We start from the raw sequence: 19,138 nt of genomic DNA, 5'->3' as shown, positions 1-19,138 counted from the left end.
TTGTTTTACTTCCCTCACATAGCAAAATCCTATAATACGTATTATTGCTCTAATAACTGCATCACAATATTGTATTAGTTTCTATAGCAACATATACTCCGATACAAACATTTGAAAAGGTTATCAGTTTCAAGACCGAAAAATGCAGTTGAAATACTTGCAAACCATTTTGGAGGCTCAGGTGATTTAAAACTGCAATAAAGCGCATTCAAGTTAAAGAGCTAGATTTCAGGAGCAAGATTTCAAGATTGTCGCTCTGTGTTGGGCTCCCAATAATCAAAAGCTAGCTGTTGCTACGTGCGACAGGCAAGTGATACTTTTCGATGAACAAGGCACCAAAAAAGACAAATTTTCAACGAAACCGTATGATCCCGATGCTGGAAAAAAGTCCTATATAATTACTGGGATTGCCTTCAGTCCTGATTCTACCAAAATTGCCATTGCGCAAAGTGATTGTATTGTTTATGTGTACAAAATTGGAGAGAAATGGGGCGACAAAAAGGTAATGAAATGCCTTTCATACCATACGGATTAATTAAAATTTCGGTGCAAAATTTCTTGAATTTTACCACAAAATAGAGAAAATGGTAATACTTCTGTATATTTTTTAAATTTACATGCCTACGTAAAAATTGTTAATGTATGAAACAAATCAGCCGAAAAACTAGTTAAATGGAAATGGACACTACAATATTGGCCTTCTATACATTTTTTTTTTAATTATTTGCTACGAAAAAAGTTTTTCCGATTATTCAGACATTTGCAAAAAAGTATGATGTAACAATTTAACAATGCCTCCACATACCACATACTTTTCGCGGCGAGCTTATAAAAAGACACGATTTAAGTTAAGTAGTTCTTGATAAATTTGGCAAATTTTAAATGGGGCGATTTCTGAGAAAAAAAAGTTCAAAAATTCACGTTCAGTATTATTTAATTTATATTTTTTAAATATTCATCAAGTTTACTTACCTGTAAAGATTTTTTCTGATGGGAAGCACAAAGCCTAAAACAAAAATTAAAAGCGAAAGTTTTGCGCTTTATTTGATGAAATGGACAAGTTGAAAATTAATATGGCGCACCCGAGGCAAAGTGTTTAAACTTATCTTTAATCCTTATTCGTCTGTAAAAAAAACAACTACAGAATCGCCGCTTCGTATGTTTGTAGAAAGCAAATAATAAATAAACTTTAAAAAATATATCATCGTAATAGCTTTAATTTTTTTATGCCCTTAGGTGACTCAATTTTTTCAATTATCTATGTTTAGGGCGTACCCGCAAAAGTAATAATCTCTTTAAATAGTTATCCATGTGCCATCACTCTAATTGGTGCCACGAAAGCGTTAATGGAGACGTTTTTTTTATGAAAATCATAAACCGTATTATTAAATCTAACAACTGAACCAACACCCCCAATATATTTGGGCCATCAGCTGGGAATACATACATCGTTATTCGTTATTAAGTAAAAAATACGTTCAGCTAAATGAAAAAATACTTCAAAAGTTCTATACATTTCACGCTCCATGTATTAACTCAGTTAATACCTAGGTGCACCCTAGCAGCTCTAAAACAACATATTAAAGTCAAAATAAAGACGTAATTGAATTTTCTAGGCAATATGCAACAAATTTCCACAACCCTCACCTGTAACTTGTGTTTTGTGGCTTTTATGCGGCCCAATAATTTGCGGATTACAGGATGGAAAAGTTCGAGCGCTTCAAATAAAGTCAAATAAATCTCAAAGCTTGTTTGCTTCAGACAGTTTAGTGGTGTCCCTGGCCTCAAATGCAAAAGGAACAGGTAAATATATTAAATTATTATGCAGGCTGTTCAAAGTCACGCCTGCTTCACTCTGTAGGTCTCTAAAAACCGTTAAATTCCTCCCCATATAAGACAATTCAGTTAACCATCGATGCGCTACTCATATATAAATGGTTATCGCACATTTAACTTATACATGTATAAGCTGTGTTGTGTTTTATATAAAGAATTATCTGTAGATGAAAAACGTTGCCCAAAAAAATATAATTTTATATTTTCTATGATCAATCACGGACTTGAAATCTAAAGTACAAAAGCATTTGCTGGCTATTTTACAAGAAAAAGTAGCTGTTCTAACAGTGAAAATCGGCCTTTTTGAATAGAAAATTCGAATATTCTTTATTGACCTTTATACTTTTACAGTTAAAATAGATACAGTTTTTTTCACTTAAGAGAATTTTGAAAACATCCAGAAAACGCTTAGATTAATAAAACAACGCAATACACAACTTAACATTTTAAGTGGTTTTAACATTGTAAAATAAATTACGTTATAAAGGCCGCTTTAAGAAGGAAGAAGCGGACAAAGGAAACTTAGTTTTCATTAATAAGCTAAAATTTTTGGAAACATTTCAGGTTTTCTTTCTGGGCACATTGACGGAAATATAATTCGTTTCTTCGTCGCAAATGATCCAGACAGTGAGGGTGAGGCCCAAGGGCGTGCGGCGTTACATTCTGTGCCCCCTTTTGCTCTAGCGTGGCCGCAAGGCCACATATTTGCCGCAGGATGTGATAAAAGGGTTTGTATCATCAATAACATTGGAAAAACTGTGAAAACGTTCGACTATAGCAGAGACAATGACGAGCACGACTTTGTTTCAGCCATCAGCAGCCCCAGTGGACAGGTATGTAATATGCCTGACTTATACGTATGAAATATTTTGCGTCAAGTTTGTGTTTGGGATGAAGCTGAGAAATCCATATATCTGGTAGATTTTTAAGTTGTTAATATTTGAACAGTTTTCATGTAATAAACAATAAAGTTTTAAGCTTTATTACTAAAATTCAAATATATTTGATTCAGGCTGTTACGTTGGGTAGTTTTGATCGATTGCGAACATACATATGGAATACTAGAAAGTCTATTTGGGATGAAACTCCTGCCAAAATAATCAAAAACTTTTACACTGTAACCGCCTTAGCGTGGAAACGAGATGGATCGAAGGTAACGTGTGGTGGTTTTTGTGGAGCTGTGATGATGTTTGAATCAGGTAACAAACTTTCCACTGCAACCAATCCTTTATTGTAAAGACAAGAAAATAATTTGTAAAAATCACTTTTCAATTTATTTTCAGTATGCACATGTTTAATTCGAATATTTCGAAATTTTGTATATTTTTCCACAAAATTGTAGTGCACGTAGAAAAACCTCATATCTCTCTATTCTTATAGTATTTTTTCACAAATTACTGAATACACTATAGGAAGAAGGCATATATTTCAGTATTATACAATTAATTTATCTCACAAAAATGTATCAATATAAAAACTTAGCAAATAACTTTTTGTAGGTCGGAATCGCAAGAAATGAAAAAAACGGGTATTTAAATGTTGATCAATACACTCTCGTCTCGTGTTTCTAAAAGATGCAAAGAAAACAAAACTGAAAAAATCAAAAGTACGAAAAGCTCAAGATATCGGACACGATTCAGACCGGTGCACCATGGCTTTTAAATAAAAAAAATATTTCATAATTAATAAATCACAAATAACATGGTATTTTTATCAGGCTACAAATCTGTATTTTAGATGAAACTTAAAATGTTGTCGTGTAAGCCTATGCGTGTATGCGTAATTTCTGTGACTATTTTCGTATTATTTTTTTATTTAAAAAATTGTTGGCTAGATCTGTATAGTCGCACTTCTTTTATAGTTGAAAAATGAATTTTGAAAATAATCGTTACAAAAAGACACCAAGTAGGGCAAATTTGTTCAATAAAAGGTTGCTCATTTGAGATAGACAGTGTATAAAAAAACATTTTTTCATGAAGTTTCCTAAGAAATAAGCCGAAGTATATTTTATTTTATTTAGTAGAATAAAAAATGTTGTTTAACAATTTTTGCCGACTATTTGGCACTAAAAATATGACTTTTTATATATTTTATGACAAAATACTAATATGCAAATCCTGTATTTCACAAAGGTTCAAAATTTTCAAAAACCAACCTATATATATATATTAAAATTATATTCAAAAACAATAACATTTTCTAAATTAAAAAACCTTGCAATGCCCGTATCTCTTAGGGCTGTTTGGAGAGATTCTTGTATATGTTTTAAAATCTATGTTGCTTATATCTACTACATATTTGCAGTTTTAAAACGTACGGTTTGGAAGGACAAATTTGAGATAACGTACGTTGGACCGAGTCAAGTTCTTGTCAAGCCTCTGAATACAAATGAAAGGGGCGTTATTTTAAGATCCCAACATGGTGGGGAAATAGATGATGTAAAAATTATGGGACGAGATTCCTATTTGGTTGCTAAAACAGGCGAAACCCTCTTAGTTGCAGATTTGCACCGGAACTTGTTGAGTGAGGTAAGCATTTGCACACCAGCAATACGATTTAATTTTTACGGTGCGAACAAGTTTCAAAAACAAGAAAAAAAATTTATATAGGGTGATTCATAGATGACGATCGCATTTGGGAAGCTTTTGTAGGGCTCAGTTTACTAGCGTTTGGGAAATATGTTAGCTTTAATGTTTTAAATTAAATAAATCAAATTTAGACTAGAGGAAAAACCATATATTTAAATTACCCTGTTTAGTCACTAGTATCTATAGAAAAATATGATGTTACTTTCGATGCATGCTTAATTAAAAATTTATATTTTAAAGTTTGAAATGTTATCTGCATTCGAAACTTTTACAGGTACCATGGAACAATCCAGAACAGAAGGAAAAATTTTACTTTGAAAACACAAACGTGTGCTTGGTTTTTAATGCTGGCGAACTAACTTTGATTGAATATGGGAACAACCAAGTGCTTTGTTCAGTTCGAACGGAATTTGCCAATCCCCACTTGATGAGCGTGCGTTTAAACGAAAGAAATCAGCAAAACGACAACAAAAAACTGGCATATTTACTAGATTTGAAAACCATATTGATCATGGACTTGATTGCTGGCATTGCACTGTGCCAAATTAGTCACGACTCAAAAATCGACTGGTTGGAATTGAATGAGACTGCTGAAAAGCTGTTGTTTAGGGACAAAAAGCAAAGGTAAAAACTGAATTTTTAAAGTCTTTTTTTAAAGTGATTTTTCCTATAGACTGCTTCTTGTGGATATTGCTACCCAGTTAAAGCAAACCATTTATACCGACGTTACATTCGTACAGTGGGTAGAAAGCAGTGATGTAGCTGTAGCTCAATCTGGAAGCACTTTAGCCATTTGGTACAACATTGAACTACCTGAGAATCCCACAGTTATGACCGTTAGAGGGGAAGTTACGGATGTTATCAGAAACAATGGTAGAACAGAAGCTGTTTGTGTTGACGGCAACCATACTTTTAATATTGAGCTGGATGAAGGACTTGTTGAGTTTGGTAAGTTTAACTATTTAGGACACTACATATTTGCTTTGGGCGCAGTCTTTTTACCAAGATATAAAGATCAGTAAACATGACCATGTTATTTGATGTAACCGTTCTAGTGCAGTTCAGTTAATAATTAATTGATACAATAATAGTCAAAGCAGCATTAAGATCGTTTTTCTTTATGAATTATAAAAATATTTTATGAGTATGATTCAAATACATGCATGATAAATAAAAAAATATATATTCGTTGGTACCTTTCTAGCTGGATTGTATTGGCATAAACCTAAATAATTATATTTTTAAATTACTTTTTAAACCTCAATGCGTTTAAATAGCGCAGCAGCTTTTGCCTTAAGAAATTCCTTAATAATTAGATGAATTCAAGAAATGTTTGAGCTGCACAATACAGGGGTGTTCCATTGCGTATCAACTTCTAAAATTATGCAACTGAAAGAAAGCACGAATATTGATAATAATGAGTTTATTTACACCAATTTCTTTACATTATCTAATAATCGAGTCAATAAACTAATAACTGAGAATGCCGTCGTCAGTGGGTCACCCTGTAAAATGAAAAGAATATTTTACTTTTTACAGGTACTGCTATAAATGATAGCGATTATAGCAGAGCTATTCTGTTTTTGGAAAACATGGGAAAATCATCGGAATCAGATGCCATGTGGCATACGCTTTTGGCCATTGCAATGAAACAGCAAAATCTCATGTTAGCCGAGCGATGTTATTGTGCATTAGGTGAGAAAATGAATATTATTTACAAGCTAAAAAGCCTCTTTCACTTTCAATTTCAGGAGATGTAGCTTCAGCTCATTTTCTTCAAGAAACCATCCAGCTAGGCCAAGATCTTTTTGAAAAAGACGAAAACCCTAGCAACTCGCCGCAGATATGGGCAAGATTGTCCATTTTTAATGGTGATTTAAATACTGCTGAGAATATTTACTTGGAACAAGGAGATATCGAGAGTGCCTTGGAAATGTACAAAAAGTTACACAAGTGGAATGATGTTTTAAGGTATATAAATTATGTTTCCCAAACCCAATGACTATTTCCGTCTGGAAAATGTTTTCTAGACTCGCCGAACAACGAGGATATGATCAATTGGACGAGTTAAGAAAGGAATACATGTCGATGCTAATGAGTACTAGTCAATACGAGAAAGTGGGACAAGCCTTGGAGGAGGAAGGCCGAAGCCAGGAGGCTCTTAATATGTATCTCAAAGCAAATAAGCTGCTGAGAATTCCTCATCTACTTTCAGACAATCCGTCTTTGTTAAATGACCAAGCCATTGTAGGCAATGTTTTAAAAAGTTTGCTTAGACAAGAACTATATGAGCCTGCCGCAAATATCTACGAGAAGTTGGATAAGAACGACCTTGCAATGGAGTGTTACAGAAAAGGTAAGGTTTTTAACATGAAACTGAAAATTTCTCTAAAAAGTGTTTAAATTGTTAGGGCTAGCTTATATTTCTGCTATTTTCTAAACGCCTGTTATTAATTAAACTTCGTTTGTTAATTCAGGGAAATTGTGGGGAAAAGCAGTAGACTTAGCTAGATCCGTTAGTCCAGAACAAGTTGTCCAGTTGGAAGAAGAATGGGGCGATAGTTTAGTAGAAAAGTAGGTATAGTTTATACACATATTAGCTGCAAATTTGGCATTTCATTATCAATTTCAAACTTCTTGAATATTATTTATTTGCGTTTTCAGTAAGCAAATGGATGCAGCCATCAACCACTACATAGAAGCTGGATGTACGATTAAAGCTTTAGATGCGGCTGTAAGTGCGCGTCAGTGGAAAAAAGCTGTTCACATTATCAAAGTAATTGATGACGTGGAAACTGTGAAAACTTACTATAATACGATTGCAAGTTACTTTGCTGGCAACAAAGTATGATTATGTATTTACCTGCAGATAATACATTTTATAGCTTGTCTACATGTTTTCTAGGATTATTCAATAGCTGAAAAATTGTACGTTGCGTGCGGAATGTATAAAGAGGCCGTGGATATGTATAATGAAGCGGGGCAGTGGGATAAAGCTCACATTATTGCTTCAAAATATTTGGACCCGGATGAAGTATCTGAAATGTATATCAGCAGGTCGGTTTGATAGTACTTTAAGCAGATTATTTAGCCGCAATTACTTTAATAATTGGAAAATTATGTACTATTCCCTTTAATTTAGAGCTGAAGAACAAGAGGAGGCAGGCAAGCTTCGTGAAGCTGAAAAGTTGTATCTGTCGGTAAATTCCCCTGATTTGGCAATCGCCATGTATAAAAGAATGGAACAATATGATAATATGGTAAGAGATTTTCGATTATCGAATAACGTTAATAATACTACATCCAATAAATTAAAAAAGAAACGTTTTAAAACAGTCAAAGTCAAAAATCACCTTATACTCAATTCGATTTTTATGTAATTTATACAAAAAAATTGTGTTATAGTTTTCGCTTAAGTTTAAATAAATCGTTGAAATGAACCTTGCCATACTCAGAAAAGTCGAAATGTAAGATATAATGTACATACTATCAAGCCCTATACATCACTGTAAGTAAACCTTAATGGTTAAGTTTTTTAACTTAAATTTATTTATACAGATCCGCTTGGTGGAAAGATATCACCCTAATCTGCTGCAAACAACTCATCTGCATTTGGGCCAACAATTAGAAAGTCAGGGAAAACATCGCGCTGCAGAAATCCATTATTTAGCCTGCGGAGAATGGAAAGCAGCTATGAATATGTACAGGTAAAAACAATCAAATTTCGTAACGAGCCACTAAATGGAATGTATTAAAATTTATCCATCTTGGAAGGCAATAACGGTTTAAACTATAAGAACAATTATTCTGGATATGCAAATAATTTGATTTTGAAGATATCTAGAGATAATTTTCAAAGTTGATTACATTCGCTTTTCAAGCGAAAATCAAAATAGGTATAAAACATATTGGTTCATCCATATTACGATTACATATATGTATATCTCTGAATTGTCCATAGCTACTTGCAAGCTCATCATTAATATTCGGTTATATTAGTACAATCATAACAAGTACTAAAATAAAACAGATATGATACAATTTTAGGACATTAAACATGTGGGAAGAAGCTTACAGAGTGGCTAAGCAAAACGGAGGCAGAACCGCAGCAAACCAAGTAGCGTTTCTATGGTCTAGAACCTTGCCTATCGACTCTGCTATAAAGCTTTTAAATAAATACGGCATTCTTGAACCTTGCATTAACTATGCTTGCGAAACCTACCAATTCGAGTTTGCGTTTCAACTATGCAAAGAGCTTCCCAGCAAGGTAAAACTTCACAAAATCGAAAATCTTGAGCTGACGTTAGAAACTGTAGATCTCGGAAGTTCATTATAAATACGCCATGGCGTTGGAAGACGATGGTAAATTTGCGGAAGCAGAAACCGAATTTGTGCTAGCCGACAAACCTAAAGAGGCAGTTTTAATGTATGTACATGCTCAAAACTGGATAGCTGCACTTAGAGTAGCCGAATCTCACGACCCAACAACAGTTCCTGAAGTACTTCAAGCACAAGCCGCTCAGTCTTTTAAGGAAAAGCAATATAGTGAGTTTGAAGTGCTTTTATTAAGAGCCCAAATGCCAGAAATGATTGTACAGAAGTACAAGTCAGCAGGTACGAACCACAACTATTGCTTTTAAGTGTAAATATTACATAGATGTTGATAATTTTTGAAGATATGTGGATAGATGCACTTAGGGTTTGCAAGGACTACTTGCCTCATCTTTACCCTAATCTGCAGTCTGAATACAGCAGTTCACACCATCATAAATCTACTGACGCCAATATTGAAGTGCTGCTGTCCAGCGCCAACGAATGGGCTCTGGCAGGTCAACATAAGCAAGCAATTGAATGTCTTTTGCAAGTCAACACTTCAATCACAGAACCATCTATTGTAAAACGAGCTCTTTTGCGGGCAGCTGATATGGTGAACAAGTTTCTATTCGGACAAGATGCTATGGAAGTTATCAAAGCTTTATCGCCCAGGTGCTTTTATCTGTTCTCTTTTAAACGTGTATGTAGGTTTACAGTAAAACTCAGAGTCTCAATTATATTTCCAGGTTAATAGAAATGGGAGAACATTCGGCTGCAGCTCAGTTGTACATAAGCATGGAATTAATGAAAGAAGCCATAGATACGTTTATCGCGGCTGAGGATTGGAGCAGAGCTAGGAAAGTTGCAAAAGAACTCGAACCAGCTTATGAAAGCTATGTGGAAAGTAAATACAAAGATCGACTTTTAAAGAAAGGGGACGTTGAACAACTTGCTGATGTCGGTAAGTCTTGTAATCCGACTTAAAAAAATTAAAGGTTTTTTGCAAAACCAATTTTCAGACATTATTGGAGCCCTAGATCTTCTAGCTGAACAAGGTCAATGGGTAAGATGCATCGAAAAAGCAAAAGCACACAATGCAGTGCCTATTCTGCATAAATATATTGCCTTATATGCTGCAAAACTGTTAAAAGATGGGTTTGTGACAGAAGCATTAAATTTGTATTCAACTCACGGTGCTCCTGCTATGCTTCAAAATTTCAACATCTATAATCACATAGCTACGGAATTGTTTGGACTATTTGATTTATCGGGACCAGATGCGTACGAAACCTGGGAAAAACTACTCCAAATGCTATTTGAGATTGTAAGTAGTGATGGTTTACCTGCAATAAAGAACTTTGACCAGAATGTACTACTTTAGAATGAAGGACTAGCAGTAGCTCCTAATATTAACAAAGAGACGAAATTGCATTTTACGCAGCTTTTACTTATATCGCACTATTATGCGCTCCGTTGCGCTTGCCGCCAAACGACAACACTTAAATCTATAGGAATCAAGATTAGTGCGGCGCTGTTGAGATATACAGACATTATTCCCGCAGATAAAGCGTATTATGAAGCGGGTATGTATCTAATTTAATATTATAATGTAATTAAATATTCAAAGTCTTGACGGGTCGCCAGATGGATCTATCGATAATAAAATATTTTTACTTATCCACCAACCTCCCTTTTCGAGAGAGACCGTCCGCTCATCTTATATAAAAAAAAACCGCTTATTCTACAAAAATCGACGACATATATGCACTACACTTAAAAGGACGCTATAATAAATCATCCAAATTAATGCATGATGGTGAGTCTTTACCACTGCTCAGACACCGGGTGTATCCTGAAAGTTTTCGATACGTATAATTTTGTTAATGTATTGATTTATAAAAAGTAATGAACGATTTGATTTCACTCTTATATCTATTAGGCAAAGATTTTAAAGACGACGGAAGAACCTCTGAAGCCTTTGTGTTTCTCAATCATTACTTAGACTTGTGCGAGGCCATTGAAGAAGGTGAGGGTCAACTAGTAGATCATTCAGATCTGGTGCAAACCGATTTTCCTTCTAATATTCCGATCCCTTCGCGGTTATATCTTGCCGAGGATCCGAAAGAGCATGATAATATTAGAGAATGGGTATTGGCGATAAGCATGGATCAAAAAGTTGATCAGGTAATTTTATTCTTTAAAGATGTAAATGGGCATTCTATTAAATTACATTCGTTTATAAATAGGTTTTACCGATTGATGAGAGGCAACTCTACGAGAGTTCATTACAACCAGGTGACCTACCATGTTTGGTCACAGGCTATCCGATCAAGAAGCAAAGTGTTTCTTTTTCCAAGTCTAAATTTCAAGTTAATAAAGACGCTTGGGCTAAATTGAATATGGGATCTAAAATGGCACCTGATTCTAATGTCCCAAGTGTGATTAGTTTTATTCAGAAGTGGTGCGGTCCCACAAGTAATTAAGTTTAAGTTCCCGAAAACACCAGAAGCATAATGCCGCAGTGAAATATCGAAAAGTATCAAAATAAAACTCAGTTCACCAGTAACAGTTTTATTAGAACCAACAGATTTTCAAATAAGTCATAATCGAATATAGTGCTCCAATAAAATTATGCATTCCCTTTCAGTCTAAATTCAAAGGACACTCTTAATATTAGTTATACGCATTTCAAACTGATTTCGTTAAAATATACTTAGATATAACATATCTGGTGCAAACTATTAGCACATATTCAATAATCACATCAATTTAGTCAAATATTTTATGTAATTTGGATTCGGTATATCAAATGTTGGACTTGATAGCACTCTGATGTTCAAATCCAAATCGTGGACACACAAAACTATACGCACTGACTATTGTGAAGCAAACGTGAGGAATTACTCTTTCTACTTAGATACGTTTACGATAATTTCTGTGTTATTTTACCCCTTAATCGATAGATTATTAAATGTCCTAGCAAAGCAAAACTGGATCTCATTAATTATGATTTAAATATGTAGTAGAGCTGAGTCAAACAATGCAAAAGAAATGTACAAATATTGCCTTGTCTGGGGAGGTAAAATATGAGTGAAATTTATTTTTCTTTGTAACATATAAAAAAAATTTCGTTTATCAATAAACATATCCATCACCAGTCATTATGAGGCAATTGGATACAGAGATACCACGTTAATGTACATTTTAAACGGTTATACTCAAAGTATATTTTTTTAACTAGCAACAAGAAACTTAGGACAAACTGCACCAATAATACATTTTTGTGAAACATAATTATCGAACCAAATAATCAAATCAAACATTCGAAATAGGTTCAAACGCTTCATATCAATGTTAGCCAATAAAGTCTTAGACATATTGCTTTAATGGCGAGTGCTTTATTTATTTTAAAACGTTTAAAGTCATATTTAGGCGTAAGTAGGGAACTGATTAAAGTTATTTTTACAATGACTGTTCCTGCAAATCGTTAATGGCGATACATAACAAGCACTTATTCACAACAGCATATATTCACTCCTAAAAACGTTTATCTTAATTTGATAAATCGCCTTCCAGTAAAAGTGATACAATTGAAAAATATGTACCTCTCACACGGTTTTTAATGGCATATTATGTACACTAGATTGGAATTATTATTTAAGTAATGAAAGGTACAAAATAACTAAAAACATGTTTTACTTTAATAGGTTCAGCTTTTTTGTATCGGAAATATCATTTATGAAATGAAATCTTATACAACTTTGAGTGTTTATACTTATAGGTGCATATGTAGAAACATCAAGTTTTAGGTTTGATATTCGTGATTTTCCCATACAGACTTTAAATTATAACGGAAAAAACTCACGTTTGAACCTATTCTTCAACTTACAACATACTTGTTTTACTGCATAAACAGGTTCTCTGCCGACGGAAGAGGGGCTAATCCATGAGTCACATTAGGCAGCTGTGTAAGATCTGGTAAATTTTGAACATGTGACTGCAATTCTTGTCTCACTGTGTATATTTTGGATAACGTTTCTTGGTATTCCTAATTTTGAGAAGAAACATGAAATTTTGAAAAATGTTTAAACTTAAAATTGACTTCAATTACCTCTAAACTTCTCTCAGCTTGAGTTAATAACTCGTCTTGGGCCAACAAAAAATCGCGCATCATAATTGCAACTTTTTTCCTATGTTCCATTTCACTAGATAGTCTTGTATTATATTGACTCAGCAACAGCACGGCATTAGTTACTTGTACATTCAATTTTTCGGCGGTTTCCCGATCTATAACAACACGTACATAGTTACTAGACTTATATTCCAAAGCCTATTTACTTAACACTTTACCTTCTATTTTGGCTACTACTGACATGTCAGACAGCTCTTTGGGTAAATTTGCAATTTTTTCCCGAACCTTTTCGTCCGAAGATGCAATATTCATTTCCAAATCTTGAATTGCTTTAATTATTTCCTCCGGTTCAGGAGGATCACCTGGAGGTGTGTGAGGGCTCAAATGAACATGCGTTTCTAATGTACCGTCAACCTAAAATTAAATAGAATATGCTCAACAAACAATTAGATAACGTACATATATTAATAACAGTTAATTATTTCAAATTTTTATTGTATAAATTGATTTACAACAAAAAACTTAAGTGCATTAATATTGATAAATACCTCCACTGTCACTTGCTTGTCCTTTTTTTTTGAATCACTAATTTTGATCTTTTTGGATGGAGGTTGATCGTCCTTTCCCAACACTGTAAAAGTAATTATTATAAGTGGTAATTTAAGTATCAACTACATTATGGTTACAAGTATCAGAAGGTCGAGTAAGCATAGTTGTAGTACAACTAACGATATACGTGTAGCATTATTAGAACCCAAACCCCTGCTCTATTATGAATAAACCGTATAAACAATTCTTGTAAAGGCGTTTTGAACGATTAATACATGAATACACAAATATACCTGTGGCTTTTATTCCACGATTTTTTGAGAGTGCATGCAGCAGCATCAAAAAGGAATATGGTGCTCTTGCACAAGTGTTTACAATTTTCAACAACAGAGTTACATAAAAAATATGATTTATTTGGTAAAAACAAAAGTAAACCAGATTTTTTGTGTATTAGCAGACGTGCTAAAATTGGTTTAATGGCAGTATACATGTTCAATCGTTATCAACCTAATATTTAGACAAAGTTACTTCTATTGGTAAGTATTGTAGGATGGAACTGCTTAGAAAAGTCATATCGGATCATTCCTTCCATTTCAAAGCTGCGACAAACATGGCCAAGGAGAGATGAAATCGACAGAATCGTCAAACAAGGAATCTTCAATATATGTAATGCTTGGAAAAAAGCCTCCAATGAAGCCTGCAGAAAGCCTGACTGGCAAAATATTATGCATCGCATAGCGAACGACTCAATCGATGGGAATGAAGCTGAGCATCTGATTGCTTTGAGTCAATTGCGGCGAAATTTGATTTCCTTGGGGGAAGAAGTACGAGACGTTCTTTAAGGTTCTTAGTGGGCAGAGTCTCACAGAGGTGGAAATCCATAATTGGATTAACCACGATGAAAATTTATTTGCACTGGAGGGCATTATGGGGAAACCCAATTGTTAACAACAACGAAGCAGTTAAAAGTTTAAATTTAAAATATTTTTAATTTAAAAAATGACTAAACCAAAATAGTGCAAAACAAGCAAAAATTACAAATTATTTTACAAATTAATACTACCTATATCATAAGTTTTTCACCCGTTCGTAAATTATACAGTATGTATTACTACTGTTATTATTACCCATAGATTGCACGCTAAATAGTGATGGCGATTTTACTTTCTCCGAGTAAAGATGGTATAAAGATCGCAACAATATACAACCCTGTCTATCTCCAAGTTTAATTTGACATTTTCTATTCCTTCTGTTTCAATTAAAATTAATGTGCCTTCTTGGTTCCTGTATAGATTAGTGAAGGCACGCACGTTCTTCTCATTGCATTTAACCTTTATCTGTGGTTCCTACTGACCCCTGGGCTCAATCAGGGGGTTTTTGGTTTGGCAAATTTAAATCGATTTTGGGGTCCACGCAAGATTTAATATAAAATTATAGAATACAACCCTTTCGCAAGTAGTCAAACTCAGAGCACAAATTCAGATGAATACATACTAAACCAGGAGCAACTTATTGAATTATCCACAAATGAAAAGCTGAAAACAAGGATACGACAATTTTTTGTTACAAAAACAGATCCCAATTTTACATCCAGGATCATGCGTTATTGTACAGAAGCTTTCGATTGCTTTCTTTTTGATTATGCATTTATGCAGTTTTTTAGCCAAATTGCGTCGGAAAGTTTGACTACGAAAAAGGGTTCGTAGGACAAAAGGGTTTGCAAACCACTCCTCTATAAGAACACTTATTAACTGTACCCGTTTTACTCTGTTAAATACTTTTTCATATGCAACATTGAGGTGAAACATGGAGTCCAGTACACCTGAGGTGCCAGAACCGAACGCAAACTGAGATTTTGAGTATAACTTTAAGCTACAGTTTACTTTTGTGGCTCATATATCTTAAGTATAGTTATTAAATTTCTTTGCTTTCTTCTTCTGTAAATGAATGATATTTATTTTCTATTCCGTATAGTATGCAAAACAATTCATTATTTCTTGAAGAGATATTAAGTATCCAACTTGAACAGTTGAACCCGACGCTATTTTTTGGCATTGAAAAAGCTTCTATGATTTAGCCTCTTTTAGTGAAGATTATTTGTCCCGAATCGCGTATATTTCATATCAACTATTAATGGCCTTAAAAGTATTAACAATAAAACATAGAGGCAAGGAGGCAAGGAACATTAGTCATACTGAACAAGTTACCATGCAACTTACATAGAGCTCTCTTAAATTCCATGATTTGGACTGAACTGTATATTTCCCGGTCTTGCCAAATAGTCAATACTCTATCCAATCCATTTTTCGTCTTTTCATCACATTGGGAGATATTTTCAAAGGCTTTCTTGAGCTGCGTGCCGAATTCGTTTCCATATTCAGGACCCTTCTTTCTACTGTTCTGAATTACATCATTAGCCAAGTACATGAACGTTAGTTTCTTAGTATCTTTGGCTGTAAAGGTAAAAGTGTGTGTTTTAATACACTGGATCTATAGGACCTATAATAATCTGCTTACCTTTTACAAGTTCTCGCAGCCATATCTTCACTACACTGGTATAATGTTTCCTGTGATGAATAAGCCACAAAGATAGAGTCTGAATGCTTTGCGAGGAGTTATTAAGCTCCATTAATTTTTTGATGAAAGCTGATTCGGTAAAACCTCCAGCCATCGTGAAAAATCGGGCTTTTCTGGAATTTGATCACTGTAAACACACCATATAACATAACCATACAAACGTGGCTCGATGCTATTATTTCAATTGCGGCGCTCTCGTAAACTGATTAAATGTGTGTATTTACTAAGAAAGGCCAGTATATTTGGAGCACTCTGCAAGAAAGACTGGGTAAGTTTTCCTACACAAACTAAATGAAAACTGAGATAATGACTGTGGAAAATCAAAATATATGTATGGTTTGAGGCAGTTGTTATACACAAAAATGACAGTAGACATTTGAACGTACCCTCACATATGGTCGGGACATCTATTAGCAATATACAGTAACACATCAGACAAGGATTATAAAATAGTATTTAAGCATAATTTAAATAAATTATATTTTCTGCATTAATATAGGAGCTGATGAAAAAAATTCATATTTAGAACCTATAATTAAACTAGAAAATTACCATAATTAATAATTTTGCCCGTCTAGACCTATTGCTGAAGCACATGATTCTGAGTAAAACTAATGTACATTGTTTACCTACTAATTAGAATGTTGTTACTTACTATTTATGTATACAATTTAGGTTTACTTCCTCCTAGTACTACTTTTTTTAAACTTATAAATCAAGTTCTTTATTATTTCCACACAAAAAGCTTATATTAAACATGCGACGAAGCTTGAAAATGACTGTCTTTTCGGGAACATGCATGTTCAGTACTCAGAATCCATAAAATCCATAGAATACAGTTATATTTTACTACACCTTAGCAGTAAATACTATGTGCACCTCTGCTTCGCAAATTTTCCTTCTTATTCAAAACTAAATCAAGCATATAGTTTTCCAAAAGTATTACTCATTAAGTCGTTTTCAGCAAGTGCTAAGATGCAGGGATCCCTTTCACCAGTACGAAACATGTATAAACATACAGGGTGTTTCGGGAGAAAAGAACAATGTTTTGGGATTGCGGTCAGGAGGTCAAAATGAGATAAATGGACCCATATATGGTTTAATCCGATTCTTAACTGTTTCTGAAGTTAAGCTGTTTTTTTATATTTAACATTAGTTTGCAGATATTTAATTGTTTGTCAATAGGTACCTAATTTGATTGAGTATGCCGATATCACGATATCATCAAGTTTTTCAACAAGTACCTTAGTATTTGGTGAGTAAGTTAAGTGAAGCCGGTTTTAAACATATTTTTATACAATTTTCGGAGAGTTGAAAAAGGGACTCTATAAGTTTTTGAAAGTCGTATTATAAGTAAAATGATTTGCTTCGACATGAGCAGGTCAAGTTCCTTTTTTTAATTTTAAGTAAACAATTCAGAGTTATCGATAAAAACCATTGAATTGAAATTGAAAAACGGTTGGACACAAAATACCATTTTTCAAAAAAATAATTAAAAGTGTGTTGGCGCTTCTTTAAATTTTCATTTTCCTTCAAATCTCAAGGTTTTTTCCATATTTACAATTTATTTCAGGCATGCAGAGGTCGTCAAAATTGGTCTTTTTGAAAATCCACTAAGTAGAATTGAGTGAAATTAGGGTAATAAGTAGGTCTAGGAAAAAGTTTCTAAAACAAATACCTGTCGAAATGGAGCTAATTTTTTAGTAGAAAAGCGCGATAACACAATCATATTGAATCTAAATGTGTGAGCTGATAATGGAAATGAATATACAGAACTCATATTTCAAAATAACTACAATATACCTGTTTAAACTTTCACCTTAACTAACCGAACTGTGGGTTTTGGACAATTGATAATCTTGCATTTTTTCTCAAGCTGCATTTTTCATTTCAATTCGTTTTATAAAATGTTCTTATAAAAAATATTCTTTTCTAATTCTAATTCTTAATTTCCTGACCACTATCTTTATCTTGTTAGTTTTTTTTTACACTTTCTTTTATCAGTGTATTTCCTATAAAAAGTAGAAGAATGGATATTTTATGTATGACCCCATGGGGTCTGGTGCACCAGTTCAATCCCCTCTTTAATTTGTCACTTTATAGTGAATAAATAGGTACTTTCTATTTTATACTCTGTGCAATCAGAACAATTTAATAAAATAACGCATTTACTCTTTTCTTTAAAGGTTACTTTCTAAAACAATAAAATCACTCGTAATAAAGCAATATGTGTTTTATATTTATTTAAATAAATTCAATACAAAAAGATCATAAACATATACCATATTCCTATACCTACCCTAATATTATATGTATATTATAATAAATAAGGTTGAATGCAAAAATTAACTCATTTCCAAGACATTGCATTTTCTGCTTTACAAATATAATCATATAAATCGTTTATGTCTACGACGCCCAATGGTTTCTCGCCTTTTGAATGACCTGAAATTGTAAATAAATTTTATAGTTTGTAACAGAACCTGGTACCAAATAAACTTACCGCAACTTTCAGTGATGATTACATAGCTGTCTTTTTCTAGAATTCTGGATATTAGTCCAAGACGCCCAGTATTGCAATTTATTTTAGGAAATATTCGTAGAGTACAGTTTTCAATTTTCTGAGTGGGAAGCACATTTTTCGCCAATATATTGTTAATTAAATGGCTCTTTGTAACTGTGCCCAATATATTCCTGAAAGAAAAAATTCAATAAAAATAAACCACTCTCGAAAGGAGTCGAAAATAATTAATTCTGGCAAAGTAATAGACATGTACGGACAATAAACATCATATTTGTCTTACAAAAATTCTTGAACTTCAATTAAGAATATGTAAGAATAATATCTTCAGATTCTACTGAGTGTTTACTTCTGCGTTATTTGTCTGAGTGCATTCTACTTCGCTAATTTACCCTGTATATTTATATATTTACCCATCCGGTTTTAACACTGCTACTTGATCAACATTAAGTTTCCTCATTATCGCCAATACGTTGTCACAAGTTTCATTGCTGGGCAATGTGTCAATTTTTCTGAATTTTACTTTGGAAACTGCGTTTTCCCACCACCTGCAACAAAAACATATTCGAATTTAATTTATAAATTGTATATACTTTCCTGACTGTGTTTCAATTGCAAATC

General features: G+C 33.5%; 3 protein-coding genes across 3 annotated transcripts in view; 1 reads left to right on the top strand and 2 right to left on the bottom strand.

Annotated features, from left to right (window-relative positions):
* The first annotated feature begins 45 nt into the window (after nt 1-45).
* Nucleotides 46-11,728, top strand: LOC109544260 (intraflagellar transport protein 172 homolog). The gene is made up of 24 exons (XM_019914352.2): nt 46-181; nt 233-502; nt 1,617-1,803; nt 2,401-2,669; nt 2,849-3,035; nt 4,141-4,364; nt 4,699-5,048; nt 5,098-5,372; nt 5,964-6,119; nt 6,176-6,395; nt 6,455-6,780; nt 6,902-6,998; nt 7,089-7,269; nt 7,330-7,481; nt 7,567-7,684; nt 7,983-8,131; nt 8,472-8,691; nt 8,741-9,038; nt 9,101-9,410; nt 9,485-9,699; nt 9,758-10,062; nt 10,120-10,321; nt 10,678-10,922; nt 10,985-11,728. Exons 1-24 carry the CDS (start codon nt 143-145, stop codon nt 11,219-11,221), a joined length of 5,232 nt encoding a protein of 1,743 aa, XP_019769911.2. The 5' UTR covers nt 46-142; the 3' UTR covers nt 11,222-11,728.
* LOC109544264 (regulation of nuclear pre-mRNA domain-containing protein 1B) lies at nt 11,294-16,373 on the bottom strand. Its single transcript, XM_019914356.2, has 6 exons — nt 15,937-16,373; nt 15,639-15,872; nt 13,419-13,501; nt 13,089-13,284; nt 12,850-13,025; nt 11,294-12,786 (listed from the first exon to the last, which is right to left on the bottom strand). Exons 1-6 carry the CDS (start codon nt 16,088-16,090, stop codon nt 12,640-12,642), a joined length of 990 nt encoding a protein of 329 aa, XP_019769915.1. The 5' UTR covers nt 16,091-16,373; the 3' UTR covers nt 11,294-12,639.
* Nucleotides 16,374-18,214: 1,841 nt separating this feature from the next.
* LOC109544276 (cystathionine beta-synthase) overlaps nt 18,215-19,138 on the bottom strand; it is a 10,732-nt gene continuing 9,808 nt past the window's right edge. Inside the window, exons 8-10 of the mRNA XM_019914373.2 lie at nt 18,931-19,065; nt 18,500-18,690; nt 18,215-18,441 (exon numbers count right to left, since the gene is read on the bottom strand). Of these exons, the coding sequence (XP_019769932.1) occupies nt 18,347-18,441; nt 18,500-18,690; nt 18,931-19,065 (421 nt within the window). The 3' untranslated portion in view covers nt 18,215-18,346. The remainder of the gene's footprint in view (nt 18,442-18,499; nt 18,691-18,930; nt 19,066-19,138) is intronic.

The sequence above is a fragment of the Dendroctonus ponderosae genome, unplaced genomic scaffold (assembly GCF_020466585.1).
Source record: "Dendroctonus ponderosae isolate FM_Combo_2020 unplaced genomic scaffold, Dpon_F_20191213v2 Dpon_F_20191213_4, whole genome shotgun sequence".
NCBI classification, from domain to species: domain Eukaryota; kingdom Metazoa; phylum Arthropoda; class Insecta; order Coleoptera; family Curculionidae; genus Dendroctonus; species Dendroctonus ponderosae.
This window is presented reverse-complemented; position numbering and strand designations above follow the sequence as displayed.